Source organism: Branchiostoma belcheri, unplaced genomic scaffold, assembly GCF_001625305.1.
Source record: "Branchiostoma belcheri isolate BF01 breed outbred unplaced genomic scaffold, Haploidv18h27 scaffold116, whole genome shotgun sequence".
Lineage (NCBI taxonomy): Eukaryota > Metazoa > Chordata > Leptocardii > Amphioxiformes > Branchiostomatidae > Branchiostoma > Branchiostoma belcheri.
Genome location: NW_017802558.1, coordinates 112,776 through 122,796, shown reverse-complemented (window position 1 = coordinate 122,796; position 10,021 = coordinate 112,776). Strand labels below are relative to the sequence as shown.

The following is a 10,021-nucleotide window of genomic DNA, read 5'->3' as shown; positions in this document are numbered from 1 at the left end:
TCCGCAGACTCTAAATCTAACGCGAGCGGGCGAAAAAAAACTTAGTTTTGATTCAGTGGGAACATCACATATACACAGCCAGCATCACATATCACTGCATCAAAGTAAGAAACAAAAATTAAATCAGAGCCTTGTCTCCTCTCTTCATAGTTATCTGCCATCCACCTTCCGGCATGGCAACAGATCTGCAGACAGCTTTGCCCATTTTCGGCATGTTCACCACTGTCAGAAGGCAACAAAATTTCTTGTTGTTTTTTTCTTCCAAAATCAGGCGAAAATGAATGCGTGCGCTGATGCCATCCATGAAAATTACTTGCTGCGGCCTAAGTACACAAAAAGAGCAAGGTACACCTTTCCCAGGACTATATGCGTGACTTTAAGTACATATAATCGCTGAGTCACTCTTGATTTTGCAAAAATGCCAGCATAAACTTTTATGCAAATAAGAAGTGATAGCCCCACCGGAACGTCAGCCAATCAGAGACGAGCATATTTAGTAACTATGGTAACACGCATGACTAGACACTGTTCTCGGGTGCATATATGAAGGAAACCACAAGCGCCAAGAAGCCACTTTCAGAAGCGGTTACTAGAAACGCCTGTGCCCAGGACACTTGTGGTGAGAGTACTGAAGTCTACAGCGGTATCTCCAGCCAGCTCGAGTCTATAAACCAGCGACAATTCTTCAAGAATAGTTGGATCTCCAAAGACTACCTGAAGCACAAAGGTAAGATACTTACTTCAGTGATCATGCATCCCAAAAACTGCCCCTGTCCGGAGTAGGTTGGACCTTTCTTTCTTAGGATTTCCCTCATATCTGTCGTTTATTTCTCTCTGTAACATTCTTCATTTCTTTTTCTTTCCTTTCTGTCTTTATCCTTTCTTCTTTTCTCTCAGCTCCCTTACTCATGAATTGAACGGATGTCAAAACTGTGCGTTTGGAGGGTAGAGCTATAAAGTTTAAGTGCTTTGAAAGTGCGCTGAAACTTTGCCGTCACAATTGTGCGGTTAACATTTGTCTTGAATCTAGCCATCACTTTATTCTACTAGTTCTGATACTTACGCGCAAAATTCGTCATGTATATGCGGTGTTAGCATGTAGCAGTTTAAGAAATAGTGATCGGTAGCTTGGCACCCTTTTAGCAAGCAGACACCAACTTGCAAACGGTGATCACAAAAAATACAGTAGTAGCATCGACATGTACTTGAACATGGGTTTCGGTACGTAGCGCGAGTTTCCGCCAAGCTTCCGATATATCCAACGGGCTCGTCCAACTACACCACTAAGACTACTGGCGGAAATACAGCTGAGTTTCGCTGGGCCAAACTGAAGAGACAGCAGGAACAGTGCGAAATAATTAGTTTCCCGTGTGGTTCTCCAAATAATTCAACGTTTGCAATTCTGTGCTGTTAACATGAAATATCTGAGGGATATTATAGCAGGGTGTCTTTTCAAACCGAACATTTGCTGAACATTATATTGTTCGTGGAAACATACTCTGATTTTTTTATCACACAACAATGCATGTATTGTATTGTATTGTATGATTTCTATAAACTTGCTGTTCTCTGAGCGCGGACCAACGCCCCTGGCATATTATCTACTTGGTCAATTTCAACTCCCTCCAACCGCTTCCCGAAACCTGGTAGACGCCAGTTTTCTTGCGCTCGCGCCCATGTACGCAGTTTTTGTACCGCACTTTTTGCCAGCGTGTGCGTGTTTCTGTAACCTCTACCAGGCACCGCGGATCGCTGAAAAAATAGTAGAAATTGGCCGAAATAAAGAATCGTGGGTCTTCTCTGGCCGGCTACCTCCCCTGGTATATTATTCCTTTATTTCGGCCAATTTCTACTATTTTTCTAGCGATCCGCGGTGCCTGGTAGAGGCTAGTGTTTCTGTCAATGAAAGTTATAACTCCATAAACCTTGGAATCATTTTTCTCTGATATCTAGATGTCTTTCTGCTGGATGTCCCCTCACAAGTCTCACAAGTCTAAGACAGACGCCCTGCACGAGTACAGAGGGGTGATGTTCCCGAGGGGCGTGGCCAGGGAGCACCTAGACGCCATGCCGAACTTCCAGACACGCGACGACGACATTGCAGTTGTCAGCTACCCCAAGACAGGTGGGTACCAACTGCTTGGTCACTACAGTGGTCTCCTTATACTCGCGCTTTAAGTTACAAGTTTGTGTTATGTGTTTTTACAACAACATTTTGCTGGAAAATCTTAGGAAAGACGCTTTCGCAGACACTTTGACAGATTTCATTTGTCCCTTTGTCTGTTCTGTCAGTATAGTTGTTTGTTGTGTGCATTCTGGTTACGTATGTGATTAACTTGCGCAAAGGAACCACTAGCATAATTTTAACGATGTTCGGCATATATTTAAGCCACCCAATTCTAGAGCGCAGTCTCTCTGGTTGTGTACTTAGCGTTCAGTAAAGTGCAAGATAAGAACAGGAGGAAAGAAGAAGGCTTAGTGTTCGAAAATAACAACAGCGCATCATTTATAGTATGTGCAGCTAATGTCAGTGCTTTGTCTTTTCATTGTTTAATTGTACGCAACTGTGACCACCATTTCTGTGGCTTTTGTATTTTTTATGTATAGTTTTTCAATACAAGCACGCAATTCAGCACCTTGGCGCTGCTATCTACTTGGGATTTCGAACAATCAACCTCTTTTGAAAATGAACCTCTTTTTTTCCGTTCCATTCAGGCACCACGTGGATGTTGGAGATCGTGAGCCGAGTCCTGTCGGTGGGCGGGAAGGCTGACCGGACGTCGGAGGAGATCGGGCGGCTGTTGGAGGCCACAGTCCCCGGCACCGCCAGGCCGTCCCACGTGTCCCTGCAGGACATGCCCTCCCCGCGGGTCATCACCACTCACCTGCCGAGACAGTTCGTCCCGCCCGGGTTATCCAAACCAGCAGGAAAGGTGAGAACAACATTGTCGTTTTTATTCTCCTATTTCAACCACAACTATGACTGAACGTTTTAGTCTCGTAAGTTCACTTATTATATTATAAATGACGTTATGTGTTTCAAAACCCTCCGGAAAGGTGAGGAAAAACATCGTCCTTTTTATGTTTACCGAAGGAAAACATCTTGTTTTTGCTACGTTTCCTTTTCTTCTTCCGTTCCAAACACTAACCTCTGACCTGGCCAATGACCTGATTTGTTGATGCCTGTCACCATGGTAACTGGTGTTGGGTTACATCATGTTGCAATTTCATAGCAGGAGGGATTTAGACTCATGTCTGACCATACATATGAATGTATTTGAGTAAGAATTATGTATTTCAGTAAACATTATGCATTTGCTTTGCAATGTTATCTTTCTAGTTTTACTTCAACCCCATCTCTGACTGACCGTTTTGACTGACTGTAACAAAACTGTTCACTATAAGACGAAAATGTGACCCAAACTATTCATCCCACTACTCCTGTTAGGTGAAGGTCCTTGTTGTGATGCGGAACCCTAAGGACACGGCCGTCTCCAGTTACCACTTCGTCAACAAGACACACCAGCAATCAGGCTCCAAGGCGCCGCTCAAGTGGGACAGCTTCAGCCAGGAGTTCCTACAAGGGAAAGGTGAGGGAAGGAACGAATGAAAAGTGATGAATGAATGAGTGAGTGAGTGAGTGAGTGAGTGAGTGAGTGAGTGAGTGAGTGAGTGATGAAAGGAAGAGGGAAGCAAAGAAGGGAGAAGGAAGGAAGGAAGGAAAGAAAGAAGGGAGGAGGAAGGAAAAAGAAGGAAGGGAGGAGGAAGGAAATAAGGAAGGAAGGAAGAAAGGAAGAAGGAAGAAGGAATGAATGAACGAAAAGAAGTATATGCGGAATCCTATCGAATCTACTGTGTGAAATGAAGGTAGAACAGTACCAGTAATGCTGTTATACACCTCTTTAAGACTCAGCTTTATATAGCTGATTTGTTTTAAAGCATTCTGCAGGAGGTAAGATACTTACTCTTTCCTATCCCTGTCCCTACAGCCGGCTGGGGCTCGTACTTTGACCACCTGTCGGGCTGGTGGCAGATGCACAACGACCCCCACTTCCTCTTCATCAAGTATGAAGACATGAAGAAGGTGAGGCCACATGTTTGTGTACCTGACGAAAGTAGAATAGAAGATGCGCAGCATGTACCTATATCTTTTGAGTGTTTGGTGGAGCTGTGTTACACTTGATTTTAAAACTGGTTCTCAGTCACTGGTGAAAGATAGATTGTTCTGTATTTATAATGTAGCGTTTGGAAGGACAACTTGTAAAGGTGTCTATACACCTGTTTTGCCCGCCCTTTCACTTGTATATTTGTAACTTGTGGTAAATTCAAATACACAAATAGCAGATGCCCTCTAATAATACGCCTGACTCTTCGGTAAAATAACCCTGTTGCTTTATTCATTTTTTTATTACATAATGGAATATGATTCTTAAAGGAATAGCAGAACGCAATGTGTGAAGGGACTCAATTAAGTACGTTGTCCTCATAAGTCTTATAACACATTGCCTACTCGGCCACATTGTAAATTTGTATGGAGAGCTGTCATAAGACATTTGTTACCTGTCTCCTGTTACTGTATTGCAATGTGTATCATTCTTGATTGTAAAAGCAATTAGCCTTCGGGCATGATTTTGCGAATAATAAAGTTACTTATCTTTTACCCCCAGGATCTCCGTGCAGCAGTTAAAAAGGTGGCGAACTTCCTTGAGGTGTCCCTGGACGAGGACACGCTTCAGGACGTGGTGAACGACTGCACCTTCGGCAGTATGAAGGCCAACATGGCCAAGTCACAACATGCAGGGAAGAAAGTCCTCGCCAGAAAAGGTGCGTAGCAAAACACCTCACCCATTTTACTATCATGAAAGTGCATCTGTGTTGGTACGAGCGTAGTTGTATATACATGTTTAAAGTTAAAGGTTTTGATCCAACCCCAAAAAAATTCTCTCACCTAGATCTATCGACCAGTCACTCTGGGCTTCCTCAGTAGACTGACCCGGTAGAATTATAAGCCACGTGACAAGCCTCGCCTCGCGGGTCAGTCTACTGCAGGAGACCAGAGTGAGAAAACTTCTTTGTGTTGGATCAAAAGCTTTATCTTGCCCATTTTGTAAGAATAAAACAATACACAAAGAAGTTGGATTCAATAAAGATGGAAAACATATTTCAGATACGTAGAAAGTTGAGAGAATAAAGATGCCAGTTCAGACAATTTGATGTGCACACAAATGCCCCGTTTTATGTTGCTACGGTGCACGGAGAGTAGCGACAGAGCATGGGGCATGGAAGAGATGGAAAAGCCACAATCTTCTCCAGAAACCTGTGCTTGGAGAGTACGATATCGTCCAGTTTCGTTCTGTTGCAATATTGTACAGTATCGCTAGATGGCTCTAATTCACAGTCACTAACACCAGCTTATCCCGTGTTTGTCTGCAGGTGTTGTTGGGGACTGGAAGCAGCACTTCACACTGGAGCAGAGCGACAGTTTCGACGCCATGTTCAGGAGGGCGTTAGGCGGAACTGGGCTGGACTTCGAGTACGACGAAGCTGACGGGCCTGTGCCAGCGAGACTACATGTATAAGTATTTTTATCGTGAGGAAAAAAGAGATTTGATGTAGCCTTGTAACGTCACTTTTGGTATCGGTTGACACCCATACTTTAGTCTGAAAACTGAAAGAAGCATTTTGTACATAAACATTTCAGCCAGCAGCCATATGCATTTATTACTGTGAAGTATGCTCTATAAGAACTATATATCGTGAGAAAAAAAGAGATCTAATGTAGCCGTGTAACGTCACTTTTGGTATCGGTTGACACCCATACTTTAGTCTGAAAACTGAAAGAAGCATTTTGTACATAAACATTTCAGCTAGCATATGCATTTATTACTGTGAAGTATGCTCTATAAGTATATATCGTGAGAAAAAAGCCGTGTAACGTCACTTTTGGTCAATGGTTTGTTGGCACCCATACACATTAGTCTGAAAACTTAAATAAGCATTTTGTACATAAACATTTCAGCCAACAGCCATATGCATTTATTACTGTGAAGTATGCTCTATAAGAACTAAATATCGTGAGAAAAAAAGAGATCTAATGTAGCCGTGTAACCGTCACTTTTGGTCAATGGTTTGTTGGCACCCATACACATTAGTTTGAAAACTTAAATAAGCATTTTGTACATAAACATTTCAGCTAGCAGTCATATGCATTTATTACTGTGAAGTATGCTCTATAAGAACTATATATCGTGAGAAAAAAAGAGATCTAATGTAGCCGTGTAACGTCACTTTTGGTATCGGTTGACACCCATACTTAAGTCTGAAAACTGAAAGAAGCATTTTGTACATAAACATTTCAGCTAGCATATCCATTTATTACTGTGAAGTATGCTCTATAAATATATATAGAAATATATGAGAAAAAAAAGAGATCTAATGTAGCCGTGTAACCTTACATTTAGTGTCGGTTGGCACCAATATAGTCTGTTACTTGATAGACAGTAACATTTTTGTAAAAACTGAAAGAGGCATTTTGTACATATAAAACATTTAAGCTGGCAGCCATATGCATGTATTACTGTGTAGTATTACTAACTTCGTGTATCCTCAACAATTAGGCCATGTTGATTTGATTATATGGGTGACATCCGCGCGCGCATGAATTTTCGGCCGTTTCCAAAAAAAAATTTTCAACCATACTGTTAATCGTACAAAACAGTTGCAAAATGAGCAAAAATATGCCGTAAGTTACAGAAAAACCATGCCAATGTCGTAGAATGCCAAAATCAAACAAAAAAGACGAAATTGTAAAGAAATGAACTTGAAGACTAGATTATTCGCCAAACCATATTCTGTCCCATTTGTTCAACCCTCATGACCACGTAGATTTCATAATGAAAACAACCTTTTTTTTTGCAAAACTTTTTTTTATTCGCACGCGCGCATCAATTTTGGGGTTCCCGGAGGATGTCATCCATATAATCAAATCAACATGGCCTTACGGAAGAAGAAGAAGATGTTTAGTGTTGAACTTGGTGAGTGTTGTATGTTTTGTGTAAAAACGTTCTCACGTTTTCTTTATTTTAACCTCACTTTGTATGTTTATTTGTTTTTCTTGTGACGTCTTGGAAATATTTTATTCAGTTCGTTTTAGAGATTTTTGTAAGAAAGAGATTTTATTCAATAAAATTTACGTACGGTAGAAGCATGTGTCAGTGGTCTTTATCCAGCCCACAAACAGATAACGTCGCTAACCATAGATATTGTTTCCCTAAGCAAGTGATATACATGTATAGCAAACATGGTCCTGTAGAGAAAAACACAGATCTTTAAACAAATCATCAATTTAGTGTGTCTTTTACACCCTCCATCCAATTACAAATAGACATGACAATATCTCATATAGCATATAGGGTCATTATACTAAGTGCTTTTCCATAAATGGAAATATACTGCACACATGAACGATTTTGCCCCCCTCCTTCCCACACCGTCGGTGACAATATTTGTCGTTTCCCTACTTATAATATGCTTATTATATAACCTGTATAGCATTTTCCACATTCTTTCAAATGTCAAATGTTGTTGTCTGCATGTCTGGCAGTAAACGGTGTGACTTATGCCTGAGTTGAGTAAGCGTATAACGCTTGAGCGAACACAATTGTTGACGGGGTCAGTGAACATACTTATATACAAAAGCGCGGTCCCATCTCTGTAATAGCTTAGGGCATTTTCATCAGGCGATCGTATCATGCGCATACTAATGCGACAGGTGGCAAAAACGTACGGCTTTTTACATTGTCTTCTCGGAGTCTAAGCCAGGTAATACTGTAGCAGTGTGTTGGACTATTGGAATGGGGATGCCCGAGGACTTTACAACTATTGACTACAAAATTTTGAAGCTGGATTTTTGATAATTTTTCTACAACTGTTGCTTCTGCTGTCATATAATTATTTTCAAAACATCTACTTCCGGCAAGATGGCGGCCTCGGCTCAGGGCCAGCGTCGGCCTAAGGCCGTGCCGCTGTTGGACCTTCTAACCTGGACCGACACGGTTCTGCCGCTGGATCTGGTGTTGGAACAATTTCACCTGCCTCAGATCGTCAAGCTGGCGGATAAAAACGACCCGGACTTTCCCGGAGGAGCCATAGTTTTACTGGTCGGCTTACGGAAGGAGAACTCGAGGTACGTGGTCGCCAGGTGCATGGCTGGAGACAGGGACAGGACCATGGTCGGTCCCTGGCTGTCCATTCCCCTCTCATGCAAGTCCAGGTTCGTGCGAATGTCGAGCGAACAGAGTATTAAGAAGGATAGGTTTCATGGGGTACAGGAGTTGGCGGAGAACCTACCAAATAAAGTCATAGCAACACAAGACGTATCAGAGTCAGGGAACGTATTAGTGAATGCTGGCGAGGAAATTCGCTGCCTGGGTATAGAAGGCATGGAAGCAAAACCGTCCGGCAAACCACAGTTCAGTTCTACCCTTCCGTGGAGGCTGGCCTGCCTAAACGAAAACAACGAATACGTGAGACTCTCTCTAGAATGCGGTGCAAAGTTTTTGGCTGTCGCTGGCGGCGCTGCCGAGCAGACCACAGACGACGAGGCGACCATAGACAAGCTTGCCTCGGATAACTTCCCTCTCACCGTGCTTCAAACGAACGGAGAAACCCCCAAATTTTGCCAGGACACCTTCACAGGTATCTTCAGGCTTGTACAGGCCAGGGAAGACAGAATGATCAGCGCTTGTCTGCTCAGAACCGGTGCGAACGGCGCCGTTCTGTACCAGTTTCTGGAACTTCCCGCGTCGAATGCCTCGGCGGTCGTCTTGCCCGAAGGCATGCTGAAGGACCAAGGATCGTACAACGTGCTTTTGATGAAATGCTGCGAAGAGCTCAAAGTGTGGAACAACACCGCAAAAGACACGGGAAGCATAACTCGCGTTTTAAATCGAGAATTTTACTTCAAGAACAAGTTTGACGGAAGCTCGAAGACGCAAAGACCGTCTCCCCCACGCCTGACAGTAACACCTAGCGTGGATGAGGGGCTCTACGCACCGCTACAAAGGCAAAGTTCTCCACGCGACCACACACGGCCGCCCACACCGCCACCGATAGAAAGCCTGCGCGCTCTGACGATATCTAGGAGAAGGTATGTGATAATGTCATGATCTAATATGAAACTAGCTGTAAAACTTTCTATCAACAGACGGTGGTCTTTTGACCTAGTGCTTTTATTGTTCTTTGTCAACTTTACTTGTTCTGACATGAAACTAGAAAAACCTATACCTGTAGCCCTTTTTGTCTGGTATTTTACACCAAGCCCTTTTTGTCTGGTATTTCTAAAGCAGCCCCAAACCCTAAACAGCTACCGACTCAAGCCAACCAAGATGCTCTCTTGTATACATACTAGCTTCTGCCAGGCTTCGTGAGGCGGCTGGAAAGACTAGAGCCCAAATAGATCTAGAGAGCTAACATGCCGAGGGAGTTGGTCCGCTCGGGTGCGGCAAAATGTACTTTCCAGCGGACCAACTCCCTCGGCATGCTATCTCTCTATTTGGCCTCTACTCTTTCCAACCGCCTCCCAAAGCCTGTTAGAGGCTATGCCTACCGTAATGTACATGTATCACATTGGAAGTGCTGTATTGTATTGTAGGGCCAGTGAGGGAGATACCACTAGGCTGAGAGGGGGTGAGTCAGGGTCTACAGATGCAGGGCTGTCCCCGTACACACCCCTGCGCAGGTCCGCAGATGCACGTTTCCGTCGCCATAGCAACGAGCACGACGCCGTTTCCCGACCCGGCTCAACCTATCAGCCGCTTCTGTGGGGACCCCTACCGGACAACAACGGCAATGCAGCAGGGAGGAGATCTAGAACGAGGACCGCCAGCGAACCAAAACGAAAGCCGGAAATATAAATATAAAACTCTAGGGAACATCTCTTCATTTGCTTTCTAGCTGACCCACTCTGCAGTTTATCTAAAACGTTAACCAGGGCTTTGTAGCATATTCGTTTTGTTGAGCA

General features: G+C 43.5%; 2 protein-coding genes across 2 annotated transcripts; both read left to right on the top strand.

Annotated features, from left to right (window-relative positions):
• The first annotated feature begins 489 nt into the window (after positions 1-489).
• LOC109462437 (sulfotransferase family cytosolic 1B member 1-like) lies at positions 490-5,617 on the top strand. The gene is made up of 7 exons (XM_019758992.1): positions 490-727; positions 1,954-2,125; positions 2,716-2,933; positions 3,449-3,590; positions 3,990-4,084; positions 4,668-4,824; positions 5,434-5,617. Exons 2-7 carry the CDS (start codon positions 1,954-1,956, stop codon positions 5,577-5,579), a joined length of 930 nt encoding a protein of 309 aa, XP_019614551.1. The 5' UTR covers positions 490-727; the 3' UTR covers positions 5,580-5,617.
• A 2,362-nt stretch (positions 5,618-7,979) lies between these two features.
• On the top strand, positions 7,980-9,167 carry LOC109462386 (GRB2-associated and regulator of MAPK protein 1-like). The gene has a single exon (XM_019758926.1). The coding sequence runs from the start codon at positions 7,980-7,982 to the stop codon at positions 9,165-9,167; it is 1,188 nt and encodes a 395-aa protein (XP_019614485.1).
• Positions 9,168-10,021: the final 854 nt, after the last annotated feature.

What these genes read in the sequence shown, in the direction of transcription:
- LOC109462437 (XM_019758992.1), top strand. Translation starts at nt 1,954, where the DNA reads ATGTCTTTCTGCTGGATGTCCCCTCACAAGTCTCACAAGTCTAAGACA. An exon ending in TATCCAAACCAGCAGGAAAG is followed by an intron (nt 2,934 to 3,448) that starts GTGAGAACAACA and finishes TACTCCTGTTAG; the next exon opens with GTGAAGGTCCTTGTTGTGAT. An exon ending in GGAGTTCCTACAAGGGAAAG is followed by an intron (nt 3,591 to 3,989) that starts GTGAGGGAAGGA and finishes CTGTCCCTACAG; the next exon opens with CCGGCTGGGGCTCGTACTTT.
- LOC109462386 (XM_019758926.1), top strand. Translation starts at nt 7,980, where the DNA reads ATGGCGGCCTCGGCTCAGGGCCAGCGTCGGCCTAAGGCCGTGCCGCTG.